Below are 21,590 nucleotides of genomic sequence, written 5' to 3'. Positions count from 1 at the left end.
GGGGGCAGAGGAAGAGGACGGGGGATGTGCGGGGGCAGAGGAAGAGGACGGGGGATGTGCGGGGGCAGAGGAAGAGGACGGGGGATGTGCGGGGGCAGAGGAAGAGGACGGGGGATGTGCGGGGACAGAGGAAGAGGACGGGGGATGTGCGGGGACAGAAGAAGAGGACGGGGATGTGCGGGGACAGAAGAAGAGGACGGGGATGTGCGGGGACAGAAGAAGTCAGGACTTTTTAGGAAAGTTGGAGGGAAGATGTGAAGTCTCTGAGGGCTGAACTTTATTCAATCTGCTACTTGACAAGGCAGGCTGTATGAAAAGGGTTAATGTTAGAGTAATCCCCCTCCCCCCATACACAGACCCCAGCAATGTGAGGACTGAGGAACTCATCCTGCACTGTACAATAACGCTGACAGACAGCAGGGAGAACCTACCGGTAGTCCAGCCACGGGGATGTGCGGGGACAGAAGAACTCCTCCAGAATTCATTCACTTGGGCTGACAGGCTGAACGCCGCGCTAGGGGTGACGTCAGCGCGCAGCTCGCCGCCGCCGGGTGTACCAAGATGGCCGCCAGCTCCGAAGCTAGGCCGAAGCCGCGGTCTTTCCTAAGGCCACGGCCCGCTCCACGGATCACATGGTGCGGACCAACTAATCGATAATGAAAATCGTTGACAACGATTTTCATTATCGATTATTATCGATAATATCGATTAATCGTTTCAGCCCTAGTTTGCCCCACAGTCCATCACCTTTACCCTCAGCTTCTTTAGTAAGGCAGTGGTCATCTTGGAGGTGTGTTTTGAATCGTTATCATGTTGGAATACTGCCCTGCAGTCGAGTCACCGAAGGGAGAGGATCATGCTCTGCTTCAGCATGTCACAGTACATGTTGGCATTCATGGTTCCCTCAATGAACTGTAGCTCCCCAATGCTGGCAGCACTCATGCAGCCCCAGACCATGACACTCCCCCCACCATGCTTGACTGTAGGCAAGACACACTTGTCTTTGTACTCCTCACCTGGTTGCCACCATACATGGAGGACACCATCTGAACCAAATAAGTTTATCTTGGTATCATGAGACCACAGTACATGGTTCCAGTAATCCATGTCCTTAGTCTGCTTGTCTTCAGAAAACTGTTTGCAGGCTTTCTTGTGCATCATCTTTAGAAGAGGCTTCCTTCTGGGATGACAGCCATGCAGACCAATTTGATGCAGTGTGCGGCGTATGGTCTGAGCACTGACAGGCTGACCTGCCCACCCCTTCAACCTCTGCAGCAATGCTGGCAGCACTCATACATCTATTTCCCAAAGACAACCTCTGGATATGATGCCGAGCACGTGCACTTCTTTGGTCGACCATGGCGAGGCCTGTTCTGAGTGGAATCTGTCCTGATAAACCACTGTATGGTATTGGCCACCATGCTGCAGCTTAGTTTCAGGGTCTTGGCAATCTTCTTATAGCCTAGGCCAGTGATGGCGAACCTTGGCACCCCAGATGTTTTGGAACTACATTTCCCATGATGCTCAACTACACTGCAGTGTGCATGAGCATCATGGGAAATGTAGTTCTAAAATATCTGGAGTGCCAAGGTTTGCCATCACTGGCCTAGGCCATCTTTATGTAGAGCGACAATTCATTTTTTTAGATTCTCAGAGAGTTCTTTGCCATGAGGTGCCATGTTGAACTTCCAGTGACCAGTATGAGAGAATGAGAGCGATAACACCAAATTTAACACACCTGCTCCCCATTCACACCTGAGACCTTGTAACACTGAGTCACATGACACCGGGGAGGGAAAATGGCTAATTGGGCCCAATTTGGACATTTTCAATTAGGGGTAGTACACTTTTGTTGTCAGCGGTTTAGACATTAATGGCTGTGTGTTGAGTTATTTTGAGGGGACAGAAAATTTACACCGTTATACGAGCTGTACACTCACTACTTTACATTGTAGCAAAGTGTCATTTCTTCAGTGTTGTCACATTAAAAAATATAATAAAATATTTATAAAAATGTGAGGGGTGTACTCACTTTTGTGAGATACTGTATATGCGTACCACCACCGTGAAGAGACTGGCACTGATGTCATCACTTCAGTGCTGCTCCCTGCATTATCCCAGGCTTCCCACCACCAGGAGAAGGCCTAGTTTGGGCTTGCAGTATTTGTAGCTGCTGACTTTCATTTATTTCCGCAGAACTCCGCTTTAAGGATAATTTCCAGATAGCTAAAAATAAGGCAGCCAGAGAAAAACTATTTATAGGAAAAACTTGAAAGTAAAGCAGACATAAAAGGTTAAAGTATGAAAAAAAATAAAAAAAAATAAAAACTCCATTCCTGCACCCTATAAGACAGATACCACTACCTCTGTCTCTTTTACTTATGTTACCTACCCTAGAGTCTTAAAGTGGAGTTCCACCAAAAAAAAAAAAAATAATTAATTAACTCAATACTGCAGCTGCTGACTTTTAATATTAGGACACTTACCTGTCCAGGGTGCCCGCAATGTCCTCACCCAAAGCTGATTTGTCCCTTGGCTCCCGGGTGCAGGCAACAGCATCTTCAGTAAGGGAATCAGGAAGTTAAGCCTTGCTAGTTCCCTACTGCGCATGCCCCAGTCATGCTGTGTGTCCTCGCTGGTCCCTGCTGTCTTCTGGGACCTGTGTGTCTCCCAGAAGACAGCGGGGAGGACTGAGGAGGGGCCAGACATGGCGTAGATCAACGCGGAATCTGCAGCGATTTATCGCCGGAAGTGGGAGCAAATACATGTACTCTACCCTGAAAGGTGCCAAATGTGACACCGGAGGGGGAGAGGAACCGGAAAAGCTGAAGTTCCATTTTTGGGTGGAACTCCGCTTTAAACCAGAGACGTTTTTTTTTTTTTTATAATTCCCTGGGTTTTTTTTTTTACCAGTTAACTGGGGGCTTTTTGGTTCCTTTTGGCCCACCTCAAAATAACCTGTCTGGATGCACACTTATGTAGTCCAAGATACATTTTGGCCATGCAGGGAATGTTTTAAAGGATAGTACTTTGCTCCTATATATCAGAAAAAAATACACTTACGTACCCCCAACTGACTATCTTTCTACTCTAGTTGAGGAAAGTGGAAAGGTAACCTTGAACCCGTAGGGTTATCTTGCCGGTATTATGTTAAAGTAATGATATTGGTGTACATGATCTGGATCTCGGGCAGGCAGCTTCTATAACCCAGAGAATCTCTTTGGTATATAGTGTAATGTAACTCAAATTTAAATTGTAGAGCCACGCCACTGTGAAGAGGTCCAGATAAAACTTTATTCCATTGAAATTCAGGGGGTACAATCCAAAAAAAAAAATTTAATTTCCAGGGTCCAAGAGTGCCCTCCTTCATCAGGGCCTACCTGAAACCAATATGAACAAACCAGAAGTGAAATGGACCTACAATGGTATTTTTCCAGTGTGAATTATATGCACAGGCCTCGTTAACAGCTTGTTTGGCTGCCACAGTGGAAAAAATACAATTGTAAGTCTCCAGTTCACACCTCCATCTCCTCTAGTCCTTTTACAGTACCTCTATGTTTCCTGTTTTCCTATGCCACCGTTTGAAAATTTCTCTCCATAGGTTAGCTCGCAATATGGTTGTACTGTGCATGATTGAGATTGAGTGACATCTTGAAGCTCATATCATGCACCTTACAACATTACACTGCTATGTTAAAAAAGTAATGCCATACAGCACATGCGTGAGATGAGACGTGTCACCTCGCACATGTACAGCTAAACAAAATTGCAAGATCTCACAGATTGAGTACAAGATCTACCTCAAAATACTGATGATGTTGCCTTCTTAGGGAGCATCACTGCAGCCAGGGCTATGTCATCAGTGCCTTCAAGAAAATCAGAAACTGGTCTGTTTTAACCCATATAAACTCTTAAGGAGGCCCCAACTAAGGTTGGCACAAGCCAGGAGAGATCCAGAGACCAGTAGGTATCTCCTTTAAACACGATAAAATTGTTTCATGCAGCTGCTCACTTAATCAATAAAGAGCTAACACGAGGGCTAAATGCCTTGGTGTATCATAAATTTCCACACATTTACTATTTAGGATTAGTTGAGGCCTAAGACATTGCATAGGCCCAATCCCCCCCAGCAGGAAAAAAAAAAAAAAACATACCTGTATAAGTCTAGGGTAAAATATGGCCAACTACACCAGGACACCAAGGGACTCGAAGGTCATAGACCGGCCACAGCAGGGTCACAAGATACTGACCTAAAGATTACCTTCCCTCTGCTTTTCGCAATGACCTCCAGTGGTGCTGTCTGCCCCTGAGTTGATCATAGAGGGACAGGAACAGACACCAGAATGCCATGCCCACTATCTTCTGGGTAACCTTGGAATCAGCAATTGCAGCACCCAGGAAGTGACGTCACTTTACCTCACCTGGAAATAATCACCAATGCGCCAGTGAGCTTAACCTGGCAAGTACTCAAGCAGGGACGCCCCTTAACAGACTCTGTACCAGACTAGCCCCAGCTGGATTTGCCTAGAGGCCTGTAAGGCACCATCTACAACAGGAGGGACAAGTATAAGGCCAGACCAGCAAGAAGGTATGTTCCCCAGGGTACTGGTCTTCTCCAAGCACTGAAAAAGGAGTTGGCCCAGTCATTTTCCTGATCATAAAAACGAAGGGAAAAGACGACAAAGGCAGCCAATAGGCTCCTCTATCAAGGAGGGTAAGGCAGGAAAGGAGGGTAAAGAACTACAAAAGGCGTCATGAAACGACCTTTCATGACGCCCGGGGGGGGGGATGGACGCATTGAAGCATGCCCGGTTCACGTTAACCCTTTACGCAATTTCCAACCTCTGTGGAACGTCACTGATGCCTGTTCTTGCCAGATATCCTGTAAGTATCCCAACCACAACACTACCTGCTGGAGTTTGCATGTTCTCCCTGTGCGGGTTTCCTCCGGGTACTCCGGTTTCCTCCCACAATCCAAAGACATGCAGGTAGGTTAATTGGCCTCTGCCCAAAAATTGGCCCTAGTATATGAATGGGGACCTTGGATTGTGGGGACTGACATGAGTGTGCAATGTAGGGATAGGGACAATTGTAGACACTCACTCGGGTTGAACTGGAGGGACTGGTGTCTTTATTCAACCTTACTAACTATGAAACTATGAAGTGGTGCCTAGTTTGCGCTCTATATCCTATTCAAGCGGTATTTCACTACGAGCTTTCTCTTTGTTTCCCCATCTATGGAGTGTGGCATATCATTTCTGTTATAAAGCAACCCCGTTGAAGGAGTTTTTTTTGGAGCAACCATTCTACATATCCCAGATCAATAGATGAAAGCCTTTTTGACCCCAGACTGCAAAGCTGAGGGTCCATTGTTTCTGGTGAGTGGGGTCACAGAAGGGGAGTGTGGCACCTCACACTTTGCAAGTTTGGAGTGCACTTTATTCAATTATCAAAACGAGCACTAAGCACTTTAAATATTTGTGTATATTATATATATATTTGTTGTTGTATTCTTATTTTTTACAGCACAAGTATACTGATTTATAGGGCAACAAGCACCATGAATTGTATAGAATAAATGTAAGCATACCCCTTTAGCCTAGTTTCTCAACTCCTGTCCTCAGGACTCACTAACAGGCCAGATTTTAATTATTACCTTGGGGAGATGCAGACTAGAACACTGCAATCACTGAGCAGGAAATTATATCACCTGTGATGTATTTCAGTTATCTCGTAAATCTGGCCTGTTAGTGAGTTGAAAACCAGTGGCCTAGGCGCACTAGCATATTGTGTGCGAGTGTTTTTGCACTACATGATTAGGACAGTCCGTTAATTTTGGCTGCCCTACACACACCAAAGAAGTCCCTGTGCCTTTTTAGGCTTTGAGAATGGCACATGCCTCAAAAGAATTCACATCTGCTTGATGTGTTTGGGGTGCCATTAACAATCAACAGCACAGCAAGGCGATGCTCCTTTTGCACACATTCTGTGTACACATACGCTTTTGCATGTGTTCATGGAACAGTCAAATGAGAATGGAGCCTAAGAGATAGCTAAAAAGATCATTGTGTTCAGTGGTTACTTATCAAAGTAGGAGAAATTACTCAAGCTAGCAACCTCTGGAGAAACACTGGTTGGGAAAATACTTACAACAATTTTCATTTTCAAGTGCCAAACCATGACAGCTTATATGTGGTCATGTGCTGCCATGTTGGTGCAAGGAAAATAGAAAATTATATCAAATACCATAATTGTGCTTTCCTAGTGCCAAAACCATTTGTAATGGGCAAATCAGCAGCTAGGGCACTATTTGCCCTGCACATATACAATGGGCATGTATAAATGCAGCACGCCATGGCCACTGATGATTGGCCCTGTACAGGTGACAGCTTCCTTGTGGGCTCTCACATGTGTTTTAGGATGAGCTCAGGTGTGTTCGCAACTCAACGTGCCTGCGCCCACAAGGAAGCTGACACTCCGCAGTGCTAACCGCAGGCAGTGAGATCCGAGGCTGCACAGATCAGCAAATAATGTCTCACTGCCTGTGATTAACACTGCAGAGTGACAGCTTCCTGGTGGGCCAGTGGAGTTGCGAACACGCCTGAGCTCATCCTTAGTCTAGAAATCCCCCCACTTCTCAGCTTATCCCTGATGTTTACAGATCTTTCAGTACTGTGATGCCTCTACAATATTCTGCCATTACACCCCCAACCTCACTGATGTTTTAGCCTAGGAGACCAGTTTTACTAATACCAACCCAAACATTAAAAGATCTAAAGTTTGATTTAGCTAAAACCATTCCCTAATGACATAAGCAGTATATTAGCTTTCCAATTGCCTCAGATAACAAGCAAAGTGACTTTTTGTATAATAATGAAAAGTGAAAGGTCCCCTGAGATCAGAACAGCTATAGTAGAGGGATAACTGCACCCATCAGGAGGGGGAAAAAAAGAACACCCCCCAAAAAAAGATATATACTTCCTCTATCTCTCATCAAACCGTACTACTGCCTCTGCCTGGCCTTCCTGAACAAAACTAAAAACACATGTCTATGTGACCGGCCATACGTCTCCAGCACACCGAGCAATGACAAAAGTACACAAAACACTCATCATCACCTGTCCGAGCTTTTCAAGGCAGTGTGAGACTTCACTCTGAACGCCTTACAGAACATGGCCGGCGATTGAAAGACACACGGCAGCAGAATAAAAAAATAAAATAAATAAAAACTGCAGCCAATAAAACCAGTTATGGCTGGGAACTATCACTTCCGGTCCGTCCTTGAATGCGGTCCGTCTGGAAACTGCGACTTCCATGTAGACTTGGTCCTTTGCTGCCCGCGCGCTGATGCTCTGTTCTGGCTTCTATAGAAGGAGGTGACAGTAAACTGTGTAAAGGACAGATAACAAGACCTGGGCTATTTGCTGTGCTTAGAACTATGCATAGCTTTCCTGCGTGTCCCTCTGTATAGAACACTATTAAAAAGTATTAACTATCAAGAAAGAACTTGGTTTAACCACTTGAAGACCAGGCGTTTTCTGGCACCTTTTGTTTAATGTAACTATCAGTTTCTGTTTTTTTTTTTGCTAGAAAATTACTTAGAACCCCCAAACATTATATATATTTTTTTTAAATGTAGAGGTCCTAGAGAATAAATTGGTGGGTTTTGCAATTTTTTTTATGTCATGTGGTGTTTGTGCAAAACATAACCCAATTTTTTGTAAAATATAAAAGATATGCCAAGTAAATAGATATCAAACGTAGAGAATTATGGGCTACATAGGTACCTCATCCTATAAGATACTTAGACATTTGGAAAAGAACAGCTGACAGACTTTAGCAGTACCAGAAGAGGACAATGAAAATCCAATAAATAAAATATTGTTTTTATTTAATAAGGACAATATTTAATTTATTGGATTTTCATTGTCCTCTTCTGGTACTGCTAAAGACTGTCAGGTGTTCTTTTCCAAATTTCGAGATATCAAACATGTCACGCTTTAAAATTGTGCAACGGCGATAAACAACGTCAATTTTACTATCTATAGGCGATTACAGGATAACACTTTAGATGTACGAAGGGGGTCTAGTGTTAGAATTAATTCCCATGATCCAAAATTCGTGGCGATACCTCACATGTGTGGGGGCAATCGCTGTGTGCGTGCAGGACCAACGCACACATTCACCTTTGTGCGCTAGCATGGGGGGGGGGGGGGGTCAGGGGCACTTTCATTTTTTTATTTTTTTAACCGTTGCTTTAAATCTTTGTTTTTTTAATCACTCAAAGAATGTAAACATCTTTTTGACAGCAATAGGCACATGACAGGTACTCTTTATGATGCGATCTGGGGTCAATAAGACCCCAAATCCGTCCTTTGCACTTGAAAGCATTCAAAAGATCTGCATTTTTGAATACTTTTGATTTTCAAAAAAATGGCGCCATTGACATCTCAACTGTAAGAAATGTCGTAGTTTCCAGGTTACCATAGAGGAGACTGGATCAAAGACGATGCCAGCTTTGTATGGGTCTCCGACGGGAGAGCCTGAGTAAGCCCTGAAAGGCATCAGGAGGGGCAGGACGTCCCCTCCTGCTGCTTGTATTAGCAACTGATTGGCTGGCTGCTTTGGTTGCTATTACAAGAGAGCCAACTATTTGGCTTTAAAAAATAGTACTGGGGCTATCCTTGCAGCTGCAGGCATCATCCCAGTACAACCATTTGAATTCATATGACAAACCAGATACGTGATTTGGTGGCAAGTGGTTAATTAATCATTTACTGTGTATTCATTCTTAAAGTATATAGGCCACGCTGCTAATCGCAGCACCAGGAATACTGATTCCTGCTGCTGGGATTGTAAGCCCCATGTGGATAGCAGCGGCTGCTGAGCCTGTACTTTGCAGTGACAGTCTGTGGCTGGCTGCAGCGATTTGTGCCAGGCCACACAGCCAGCAAGCATCTGTGGTGATCTGATCATGTATGAGAAGCTACGGCTGTCCACAGACTGTCACTGCAGAGTAAATGCTCAGGAGCCACTGCTAGCCACACGCAACTGTCATTCCCAGCTGCATAAACCAGTGGATTCCTGGTGCTGGGATTCGCAGAGTGGCAAAACGCCTGTGTGAATGGTGCTGCTGAAAGGCAAAACCTTTTTATTTTTCATTTGGTAGCAAAGTGTTAAAGCTAAAAATTTAGTTAAAGTGGTAACAAAGTTAAAGTACTTGTAAACCTCAAACATGGAAGCACAGAACAAAGCATGCAGTGATGGTGAACCTTGGCACCCCAGATGTTTTGGAACTACATTCCCCATGATGCTCATGTACTCTGCAGTGTAGTTGAGCATCATGGGAAATGTAGTTCCAAAACATCTGGAGTGCCAAGGTTCGCCATCACTATCCTATAGTGTGTACTTGTCTCAATTGACCACTTGCTGACCAGCCGCCGTCATTATACTAGTCGGCACGATCCCGCGAACCATCGTAGCTATACGTCAACCCCTTTAAGCGGGATAGCAGGCGCACCCACTACACGGGGGGGGGGGGGTGCTGATGCCTGTGACCGGAGGTCGCAATGACCACCGGCCACGAGTGATCACGGGCACCAACGGGAGAAAAGGGACGTGTGTGTGTAAACGCACACATTCCAGTTCTGTGTGAGGAGAGGAGAGGCAGATCATGAGTTCCTACGACCTGGGAACCACAATCTCTCATCTCCTATAGTCAGTCCCATCCCCCACAGTTAGAACACACCTAAGGAACACAGGTAACCCCTTGATCGCTCCCCTAGTATTTACCCCTTCCCTGCCAGTGTCATTAATTCAGTAATCAGTGCATTTTTATAGCACTGATCACTGTATAAATGTCAATCGACCCAGAAATGTGTCAAAAGTGTCTGATGTGTCCGCCATAATGTCGCAGTCTTGATAAAAATCGCAGATTGCCGCCATTACTAGTAGAAAAAAATAATAATAATAAAATGCCATAAATCTATACCCTATTTATATACATGCTATAACTTTTGCGTAAACCAATCAATATATGCTTTTTGTGATTTTTATTACCAAAAATATGTGGAAGAATAATTATCGGCCTAAACTGAGGAAAAATATAGCTTTTTTTAAAAAAAAATTGGGATATTTATTACAGCAAAAATTATAAAATTGTGTTTTTTTTTATTTTCACTCTTTTTTTGTTTATAGCGCAAGGAATAAAAACCGCAGAGGTGATCAAATACCAAAAAAAAGGACATCAATTTTGTTTGGGTACAGCACCACATGACCTCGCAATTGTCAAAGTGACGCAGTGCCGTATCGCAAAAAATGGCCTGGTCCATTGAGCAGCCAATTCTTCCGGGGGCGCAGAAGTGGTTAAATCGATTGTAAAGGTAATTTTTTTTAAAATAACAAACATATCTGTACTTACCTGCTATGTGCAATGGAATTGCACAGAGTGGCCGCAAACCTATTCTTGGGTCCCCCACTGGCGCTCCTGGCTCCTCCACTCTGTTCAGTGCCCCAATAGTAAGTCGCTTCCTATGGGGCCAAAGACCCGAGGTGAGGGGAGAGAAGAGCTGTAGACGTGCACAATGCTGGATCGAATGAGGGTTTAGGTAAGTATTGGGGAAGTGAGGGGGGATGCTGATGCCTAAACATTTTTTACCTTAATACAAGGAATGCATTATGGTAAAAAAATGTTTGGGCTTTGGAACAACTTTAAGAGCACTAAGTGCCATTTCTGTCTGCTGCTTCATTCCTCTGCTATCAGCATGAATCATGTCTGACAAGTTTTCTTGACACCAAGAGAAAAATGGTGACGGGAGAGATCTCCAGCTGATTGACAGCCTCAGCCCTGTTCCTGTGTGCTGTGTTAAGGGAGGTGTGTCCCTTCCTTTCCAATCAGCTCTCGTAGATCTCACTGAGCTCCACAGTGTGTAATTTCAGGTCTCCGCCCCCTATCTTCTGACAGCTCAGACAAGAGTTATAAATTCTGGACTTTGAACAGATGTAGAGAAGAGAAGATTCAGATAAACAACTTATATAGGAGGATTTGCTTTATCTTTGTGTATCACTTGAGGCCAGTCACTTCATTGGGTATATGTAAGGGTTTACAATCAATTTTTTTAACCACTTGCGGACCACAATATATACTGCAGCAGGGCGGCTATCACGTAATTGGTATGTGATGTGACACTTCCAGGTCTGTGGCAGTCCGCTCCTGCTGATTGGCGGGTATGGCGGACTCTGCCGCCATCCTCATATCCTTCAGTATAGAGGGAGAGCAGTGATCTGCCTTTTTAAACAGGGCAGATTGCCGATCTGTCAGTATAGAAGGCATGGGTTCTGTGTCTCTGCAAAGCAGGGGCACCGATCCGTGCCTTCCCCTAGTGCCAGCACCAGTCCTCAGGAAGGATGTACTGAAAATGGAGCAAGTACAAAGAAGGGCGACAAAGCTAATAAAGGGTCTGGAGGATATTAGTTGTGAGCACTGAACTTATTCTCTCTGGAGAAGAGATGCTTGAGAGGGGATATGATTTCAATATACAAATACTATACTAGTGACCCCACAATAGGGATAAAAATGTAAGTTCATACCATAGAAACACAGTCCAGATGCTTTTCTGCATGTGCGTTTTTGACACGTTTGTGATGCAATCCAGTGAATTTTTTCTGCAGTCTGCTCACATAATTTGTAATAAAAACATCTTTGCCCTTCTGAAACTTCCATCCACCCACTTTGTATATTCTTTTATATATATACTGTGATTCTGTACTTGCCAAATAGGCTGCAGAAATCTCCCTCCACTGAGTCTGTCTGCAACCATTTTAACTGTGGGCAGCTGAAGCTGCTGCCTGTTCACTTCCTGGATTTACACCTACTGATTGGGGGATCAGGAAGGAATTTTTTTTTCCCTTCTGTAGCAAATTGGAGCATGCTCTGCTGTTTTTTTTTTTTTGCCTTCCTCTAGATCAACTGTGGGTATAAAATTGGGTATATTGGATTGGACGATATTTTTTTATTTTATTTATTGTTTTCAAGGTTGAACTGGATGGAGTCTTTTTTCAACCTGACTAACTATGTAACTGTGGAGCTCTGCGGCTCTCATTGGCCCTCTTATGACTCACCCCCCTTTCCTTTCCTGGCAGTGAGAGAGAGCTGTGTATGATGTCATAAGCCTAGGCTAATGACCAGACAAGAAACAGGAAGTGGGCTGTAGAAGGTATTTACTGGCAGAATAAAAATGTTTTACTATGCAAAGATAAAACAAGGGCAGAAGATTTAATAGATGGAAAGATGAAAAGAAGGTCTGAAGTTCCACTTTACATAGTTACATAGTAGGTGAGGTTGAAAAAAGACACAAGTCCATCAAGTTAAATAAGGACATGTGTGTTCCAGTGCGTTTTTGATGCGTTTTACAGCGTTCCAGTACAGCCCAGTGCAGGAAAAATGCAGCCTGTTCCAACTGTTTTTTTCTGGAGTGCACGAGCACTGGTGTGAACTATGCCATTGCAACCCATGTACCTACCTACTGCATATGGTGTGAGCTGGCCATCAGTAAAAAAAAAAAAGTCTGGCTCTGTAAATGTTATGATTTGTGTCAGGAAACAAAATTGGTGTTGTCAGTAAATTCCACTTTGAGATGTTAGCAACACTGACTCTCTGCACTCTATCCACAACAAAACAAAAGTTTTCTCATCAATTCTACTGTAAATTCTAATTGCTCTTCCCCTGTCATTGCTGATGAGCTCATCTACACAGAGCTATTCCCTCCTCAGGAGACTTCTCTATAGAACCCTATGGGAAGCTGCTGTGTGCAGGCGTGACCAGCGCACTGTACAGCGGATGGCTGACATGTAAACAAACAAGTATTCCTTCCCCTGTCCCTAAGCTCTTATATCCGTTCCTGTACGTAGCTGTGCACGTCACTTCTCCCTGGGAACTTTTCTCTAGATAGCCTCCGCCCTTCCCTACTAAGTCTCCGCCCTTCCCTATCTAGTCTTCGCTCTTCCCTGCCAAGTCTCCGCCCTTCCCCATCTAGTCTCCGCCCTTGACTGCCTCGCCCTTACAGATTACCGGTAAGCGGATACAGTATTGTTTTTTTTTTCTTCTCCAAAATGACCCCGCCCCCCGTGGCTAGCCCCGCCTGTCCAGCCTCTGTTTGGGTGTTGTACGGAACGTTTCCTTGTGTCAGGTGTTTAGAACGGGCCGGACAGGACGGGATGTGAGGCGGATGAGCCCGAGCGGTGCCGGGGATGGATTACAGCGGGTGGCAGATATGATGCTCCTTACAAGGAAGCCGGAGGGCCCGATCACAGCAGGTAGGTGGGCCAGTGCCTATGTTTAGGTTGGCAGTGCTGACCTTATATAGATGTGAGATGTGGGAGAATGTGGTTGCCTAGGATCCGGCTGTGTCAGTGTTAGAGGAAGGTAGAAGTGTGCAGGCTCGTGTCCTGTGAGGCTCCTCATTCCTACATCATGTAACGCCTTGATTTTTCCTGCATTAGTATTGACTCCCCTGAATTATTATTGTATCATCCTATTTTCTGCTTCCCTTAGCAACAGACATTCCACCACGCAAGGTCGCGCTATTTTTAACCCACCCCACAGCAAGACCGTAAAAAAAAAAAAATCAGAAACAAAGCCGCTCGCCTAAGATCGTGGCTTCTTCTCCCCTTGCCTAGGCACCAATGAAACACACGAACACATTTTTGCGACATTTCCGTAAGTGACATCATCATGGCCTAGGCCAGTGATGGCCAACCTTGGCACCCCAGATGTTCCAGAACTACATTTCCCATGATGCTCAGCTACACTGCAGAGTGCACAAGCATCATGGGAAATGTCATTTCAGAACATTTGGGGTGCCAAGGTTGGCAATCACTGGCCTAGGCCATGGGACCGCAAGCCGTGGTCTTTAATGTTACATTCGCACACTGCGAGTCCTGGCGACAAGAATCTACTAGGAGTGACAGCTGTGTGCGGATGGGTGCGCCGCTATTTGTGGCTGGAACGCAGTTTGTGTGCGCATAGCTGAAGGAATCACTAGGTTCTTGACGCTGGGATTCATAGAGCCGATAAACGCGCGCGAATGTACCCCACGTTAGTGTTGCTCTTTGAGGATCGATCAGCGCCCAAGATGCTCTTCAGAGTGTGTCTGACAGGCAGTAAAGAGGCGTCCTATAGCCTCCAGTCCTCGCTGCCTGTTTTAACCCCTAAATGCTGGACTACCATGCCACATCTGTTGTTGGTAGGTTGCAGCATGGACCCCATTCACTTTAATGGGTCGTGTTTGGCAGGTGATCGTGCCCACCAAGCATTACAGGGTATAATTCCTGCACAGCCATAATATTTGTTCACTAAAGGATGAGCTCAGGCATGTTCACATGCTCCATGTGCAGAGCCCGCCAGGAAGTTGACACTGCACTAATCACAGGCGGTGAGACATTGCCCCGATGCGCGGCTGCAGAGATCGGGCAATGTCTCATTGCCTGTGATTAGTGCAGCTCTGCGCCGACTTCCTGGCGGGCTCTGCATGTGGAGCATGCGAACGCGCCTGAGCTCATCCCTAGTGTACGCTTTCAGCCACTGCTTGTTCAGCCAAAGGGGGAGCATTTTTTTTTTTTTTTTTTAAATGAAATGAGCTCTAAAGCAAAACTTGACTTGCTTCATCAAATTGGCCAAAACATTTTTAGAGGGGAATCCTTTTATTTGAGCGGGGCACAGCCAGTACTTGCACCTTTCTAGCCTAAGCCAGAAGGACATCTCTTCTTCCTACTTGAAGCCCCTTGGGATGCCTATGCTGTGGATCTCGGGATGTTTGGGTATGGGTATAACCTACTCCATATATGCATTGCAGTGTTATCAGGCCAGGTGGTAGGACCTTGAAGAGGCAGTTGGGCTCCTGGTAATGTATCATAAGAAGATGGCAGCGCAGGACCTGGCAGTACTGCAGAATTTGGTGGATGATGCAGAATATGGTGGCTAAGTGTGTTATTTCCGCATGGTATAAGCAGGGTATACGCACAGCTTTACTTAGTTTTTCTTTTGAACAAAAAATAAATAAAAAACGATAGATCCCCCGATGCAGATCAGCACTGCAAGCACAGAGCAAATGCTAGTTTTCCAGCATGACCTTTTAACAGAAGCCGGTCATTAGATTAGGCTTCTGTTGAACAGAGACGAGTAAACATTTCTAGAAAGTCCTGCTGAACCTTCTGTGATGGACTTCTGTGAAGGGCGTTCGTTTTGACCATCCTTGGTGTGCTGGTGATATTTGTACTTCGCTCTGTAGTGTCACCAGTCTCCAGATAGCATCTGCTACAGTACCCACTTACTTTATAGCCTTTTCCAGGAACGTGTTATGGGAATATTGCACATTGCCAAAAAAAAGTCACTCGCCCCCAAAAAAAAGCCTCTGAGTCACAGGCTGAGGGGAGGAAGAATATGCGGGGTGCTTTCATTGTTGGGTCACAGTCCGTTTTACTGTACCCCCCCCCCCCCCATTTTTTTTATGCTTTTCTTATTAAATTTTTTTTTATTTTTTTCTTCTTTAAACATTGTATTTAGGTTTGATACTAGTATCAGTATCAGTGCAAATACAGAGTATTTGCACACATATCGGAACTCGTGTAAATGCACCAATACCTGAAATTGATACTTTCAGGCTTGGTTCTTTGAGCTGTCATTGGGTCTCCCCAGTGTTAAAGAAGTCCGGTAATTGGAGCTGTCAAAAAAATAAAAAAAAGCAGCAATGTTTATTAACAGCATTGCTCAGCCCTGAAACATTAAATAAAAAGAAACATTGTTTCTTTTTGTATATTTCTGTTTCTTCATTTGCAGATCAAAGGGATGAACAAATGTCCCTCTGTTTAACCCCTTAATAACCCGTAATTTAGTGTAATCAGTCTTAAAGCGGAGGTCCACCCTAAAGTGGACCTTCCGCTCATTGGAATCCTCCCCCCCTCCGGCGCCACAATTGGCACCTTTCAGGGGGGAGGGGGGTGCAGGTACCTGTACAGTACAGGTATCTGCACCCACTTCCGGGATAGCTCTCTGCGGAAAGGGGCGTAGATTACGCCCCTTTCCGAAAGTCCTCCGCTGCCTGCTGGGAAACGCACAGATCCCAGAGGCAGCGGGTCCATCCTTATTGCGCAGCGCGACTCGCGCATGCGCAGTAGGGAACCGGGAAATGAAGCCGAAAGGCTCCACTTCCTTGATTCCCATAACCATAGACGGCGGCGGCAGCACCCGAGAGACAATCGAGAGATCGGCTTCGGGTGCCGACATCGCGGGCGCGCTGGACAGGTAAGTGTCATTATTTTAAAAGTCAGCAGCTGCAGTATTTGTAGCTGCTGGCTTTAAAAAAAAAAAAAAAAAAAAAAACACGGAGTCCCGCTTTAACTCCCTATTCTCCATTTAATTATTTTCCTGCTTTTTTTTTCTTTTGTTCACGTCTATTTTTATAAACGATTAAACAATTAACTTTTTTTGTTTGTTTTGCTTTGTTGGTGAATATTTTTACACACATATATTAACATATATTTACACATTTCACATTCAAAAACGCAAAATTGAAAAAAAAAAAAATTTTTTATTTCATTTGTAAAAAACTTTTCAATGCTTTGTACCATTGCTGACAGCTGAAGTTAAAACAAAACAGTTGTGGTAGGTATCGTTAATTGGTAGTACTAAAAATAAAAAAGTATCAGTACTTTGTACTCATTGTAAAAAAAAATGGTATCGGTGTAATATATATATTATATATTTAATTTGTTTTTATTTATTTTTTCTTGCCACAACAAAAGGCAGTTTACAATTTTTCTGTACATATCAATGCTGTGTGTTGATATTGGTCAGATTGTCATTGTGTTGGAACTGCTGTAGGCATTGCATGGGGGACTAGGACATAGTTTGACCCCTGGACTGGAAAAAAGCACTTTGCATTTTCATGTAAGGTCCGCCTTAACACTAGCCAAAAATAGGCAATACTGTATGTGTATGCTTTCCCTACCAAGGACATATTACAGATGTCATGGCTGTACCCTTTCTTAGATCGACCTTGACAAATGTAATGACAATCAAATGGTTAAAGCTGAATTCCATGTGTGGCTTTTATTTATTTATATATATATATATATATATATATATATATATATATATATATATATATATATATATATATATATATATATATATATTTGTTTTTTAGCATAGTTACGTTAATATACTTCTAGGCCTATATAAGTGCTTTTCCTGGCCGACCCCTGTGGAAGATAGAAATCGCTGTAGTAGTCCTCATTACTAAAGTGATCGCTTCTTCTTCCACGCCCTTTGCCGATTGGCTATCCCATTTCATAGTGAACACAGGAGGCCATTTGCTTGGCATAGGGTCCATTCGTTGAATACCTTTCAATTTTCTTAAAGGAGAACTACAGCCAAAGCTTGTTTGGCTGTACTTCTGTGGATTACAGGAGTGCAGTTCATTCTGCACTCCTGTGACCTATTTTCAGCAGACAGGCTGAAGCCTGTTGTCGGCTGACATCACAGAGTCAGCCCAGGCTCGGGGGTAAGATCACCACAATGAAGTCAGGATCAGCCCACATGCATGGACTGCCACCTGACTCAGCCTCTCCACAGCCCAGTGAGCACGGGGTAGTAGAGCAGAGAGCTGGTGACTGACAGTGCTCAGGGAGCCCTGAGAACCAAGCGATCGGCTGTGTTTGACTGCTCGGTTCTCATTGTTAGAGCCGCTGAGTACAGATGCAGCATCGCACCAATGCTGCATGCACTTGGGTAAGTATGGATCTGCGCCATGTCCGGCCCCCCCTGTTCATAATGAAAGCAGAAATCTTCTTGGCATTTTAATAAACCTAAAAGTGTAAGTCCTGAGTTCAGTACAGCAACAGGGGAAAAAGGAGATCCAAAACTCTGCATCTGCACATGCAGCACATAGGGGAGGCACATCTCCGATAAGACGACCTATTACTACTTGGTTATAGAGTGAGGGGGGGAGTAATTCCCTGTTGATTTTGTACATTTGCCCACTGATAGAATAATAACAAAACTATCCAGAATAATACATTTCGAAAAAGTTCTAAATTGATTTGCATTTTAATGAGTGAAAGAAGCATTTGATCCCCTGTCAATCAGTGGGATTTGTGTCTCCCAGGTTTCTTCTATGCAGGTAATGAGCTGAGAATAGGAGCACTCTCTTAAAGGGAGTGCTCCTAATCTCAGCTTGTTGCCTGTATAAAAGACACCTGTCCGCAGAATCTTGCTGATCTTGTTAATGATCTCAAGGCAGCTGGGACCATAGTCACCAAGAAAACAATTGGTGACACACTATGATGTGAAGGACTGAAATCCTGCAGCGCCTGCAAGGTCCCCCTGCTCAAGAAAGCACATGTATAAGCCTGTCTGAAGTTTTCTAATGAACATCTGAATGATTCAGAGGAGAACTGGGTGAAAGTGTTGTTGTGGTCAGATGAGACCAAAATCAAGCTCTTTGGCAAAACGTGTTTGGAGGAGGAGGCGGCATGCTGCTTATGACCCCAAAAACACCATTCCCAACATCAAACATGGAGGTGGAAACATTATGCTCTGGGGGTGTTTTTCTGCTAAGGGGACAGGACAACTTCACTGAATCAAAAGGACGATGGATGGGGCCATGTATTGTCAAATCTTGGATGAGAACCTCCTTCCCTCAGCCATTGAAATGGGTTGTGGATGGGTATTCCAGCATGACAATGACCCAAAACACATGGCCAAGGCAACAAAAGAGTGGCTTGAGAAGAAGCACATTGGGGTCCTGATGTGGCCTAGCCAGTCTCCAGATCTTAATCCCATAGAAAATATGTAGAGGGAGCTGAAGGTTCAAGTTACCAAACGTCGGCCTCAAAACCTTAATGATTTGGAGAGCAGTGGGACAAAATCCCTCCTGCAATGTGTGCAAACCTGGTAGCCAACTACAAGAAACGTCTGACCTCTGTGACTGCCAACAAGGGTTTTGCCACAAAGTACCAAGTCATGTTTTGCGAAGGGGTCAAATACTTATTTCACTCATTAAAAAAAACAATCAATATTATAACTTTTTTTTAAACCAGTTCCAGAACAGCTGCCGCAGTTATGCTGTGGCAGGTTGGCCCGGCTGGGTTGAAGAATTGTAGCTGTATGGCTGTCTCTCGCTGTTAAAAAAAACAAACCTATGATTAAAATTATAGACTGATCATTTCTTGATCAGTGGGTAAACAAAAATCACTAGGGGATCAAGTACTTTTTTTTCCCTCCCTGTACTTGTCAACCCTCTTGTTTATATTAAAAACATTAAATAGAAAAAAAACAACCTAAAAAGTAAGTAAAGAGTGATAAAATAATACTAGTCCATTCTCGCTCACAACACACCTGCAGGAACAAAGGCATAATTAACATTCACAGATATATGTTTGTCCCCATTGCAGTACACATAATAGGTATCCCTTGTACATAAAGGGCTTGTTTTGTTGCTAGGTGTTGTTTTACTGCGCTTTGGTATGTATTTGAGAGAGGACGGGAAGACCCAAACAACAATAACCACTTAGTTATAAGATGCCAATCGTGTTGAGCCGCTTAACATGAGTTGATATTCATAATTCCAGATATTCTGTGGCAACGCGTTTCATATATATATATATATATATATATATATATATATATATATATATATTATTATGAATATCAATTCATGTTAAGCTGCTGCTGTTTTCAAGGATAATTTTTATAGTCATTTTCACTATACACACGGGCCGAATATCAGTCAACATCAGCTGGTTTAACAGATTCCAACATTCGGCCCGTGTGTACAGCAGCGTGTCCAACAGAATCCAGACAAACGGGCATGCCAGAAAACTATTTGCCGATCGGCATCTGGTCAGCGCTTGCAGCCAATGGCTGTAATAAAATTTCTTCATCATCTTTCTTCATCATCTTTCTTCATCATCTTCCTTCATCATCTTCCTTCATCATCTTCCTTCATCATCTTCCTTCATCATCTTCCTTCATCATCTTCCTTCATCATCTTCCTTCATCATCTTCCTTCATCATCTTCCTTCATCATCTTCCTTCATCATCTTCCTTCAAAATAGTCACTATCTCAAGACATTCTATTGATCAAGCAGCGTTCTTTCGATCATTAATACTATTAGTGGATATCTGTTGCCATCAATCAATGAAATGTAATCAGTAAATAAATCAATAGCCAATCAATCCATATATCTGTGCATCCATATAAATCAGTCCATCTCTCATATAGACTCCCCAGAATAATTCATTTGTGTTGGAAATTACTTCACCACCACCCGTCTTTCCACACCACCTTCACACGTGAAATCAAAACATTTCAATTCACTAACTTCAATTCTCCCAGATAGTGATTATGTAGAAAAAAAGGCCACATATAGTGTAATTCCACAAAAAAAACATTTAGCTTTATTTTATATAAAAACAGCAAACTATCCACTCACAAACACAAAATCTTCAATATGCATCAATCAAAGTCACAGAAGGATCATCAGGTTCTCTAAGGCTCATTATGTCGCTCACCCATCCCTGGGATCTATGTTGTTAAACAAATTGGCCATTGGTTATTGATTTATTTATGGATCTATTTATTGATTTATTTACTGATTATATTTCATTGATTGATGGCAACAGATATCCACTAATAGTATTAATGATCAAAATAGTGCTGCTTGATCAATATAACATTGAATGTCTTGAGATTGACTATTTTGAAACATTTATATGTATGTTGGTCATATGTGCATTAAAACTGATGAAAGAAACCCACAAATTTTATGTTTACATGAGGCTTTGTGTGTTTTTATGTACATTAATGCCAGTCCATGTGTATTATCTTAAGTGTACAGTACAGGACACAGGCTTGATGTTCATAGACTTTGGTTTGTAGGCTGGAACCTTCATGTGATTGGACACTGGTTAAGCTGGTTAAGCTTCTAAGGGCAAACCCTCCTGAGTGTCCTTCTGTACCCTTCCCCACTCCTGAATTTTTTGCTAGTGTCCCAAGGTTATGGACCTCTTCTCCCTTATGATGAAATCGCTCTTGGCTTAACTACTTTTATTATTTTAACTTCTGAATTATCAATTCTTCACTGTATCCTAATTCAACAAAAGAAAAAGTGCATCCAGATTGATACAACCTCTGTAAAACCTTGGAGCTGTACCTGTGGGCTCACCCTAACACTTGGTGCAATGACTGTAGTGGGCCACTGGTTCAGGGCTTTGGTCCACCCCTATGGAACCCAGACCCTGATAGAGGGGGTCTAAAGAGGAACTGTAAGCAAGGTTAATGGAGGCCATGGAAATTTTTTCAATGCACCTCCATGTTACGGTTCCAAGCAGTATGCTTCCCAATGTTGATATGCTTGGTTTGCTGTGCGCAAGGGCCACGGTATTGTCACGCTTGGTTTTCCTCTGTCTCTCCATGCTCTTTGGGTACTAATAGACCTGCTAAGTCTACAAAACCATTCACTGTTCATGACTAAATAGAATGGGCAATCTATGACAATTAGGTCAATCCAGCAAATACTTCCACCCCTCC

The 21,590-nt window shown here is 43.6% G+C and overlaps 2 protein-coding genes across 2 annotated transcripts in view; one reads left to right on the top strand and one right to left on the bottom strand.

The window, feature by feature from the left end:
* The window catches only part of EIF2D (eukaryotic translation initiation factor 2D), a 115,471-nt gene extending 108,172 nt beyond the window's left edge, over nt 1-7,299 (bottom strand). The window contains exon 1 of the mRNA XM_077481165.1: nt 7,119-7,299. Within this exon, the coding sequence (XP_077337291.1) occupies nt 7,119-7,174 (56 nt within the window). The 5' untranslated portion in view covers nt 7,175-7,299. The remainder of the gene's footprint in view (nt 1-7,118) is intronic.
* A 5,816-nt stretch (nt 7,300-13,115) lies between these two features.
* DYRK3 (dual specificity tyrosine phosphorylation regulated kinase 3) overlaps nt 13,116-21,590 on the top strand; it is a 34,481-nt gene continuing 26,006 nt past the window's right edge. The window contains exon 1 of the mRNA XM_077481164.1: nt 13,116-13,314. Coding sequence (XP_077337290.1) covers nt 13,227-13,314 — 88 coding nt within the window. The 5' untranslated portion in view covers nt 13,116-13,226. The remainder of the gene's footprint in view (nt 13,315-21,590) is intronic.

This window comes from Lithobates pipiens, unplaced genomic scaffold (genome assembly GCF_037356315.1).
Source record: "Lithobates pipiens isolate NorthernLeopardFrog02 unplaced genomic scaffold, aLitPip1_a1.2 Scaffold_16, whole genome shotgun sequence".
In the NCBI taxonomy this organism is placed as follows: Eukaryota; Metazoa; Chordata; class Amphibia; order Anura; family Ranidae; genus Lithobates; species Lithobates pipiens.
This window is presented reverse-complemented; position numbering and strand designations above follow the sequence as displayed.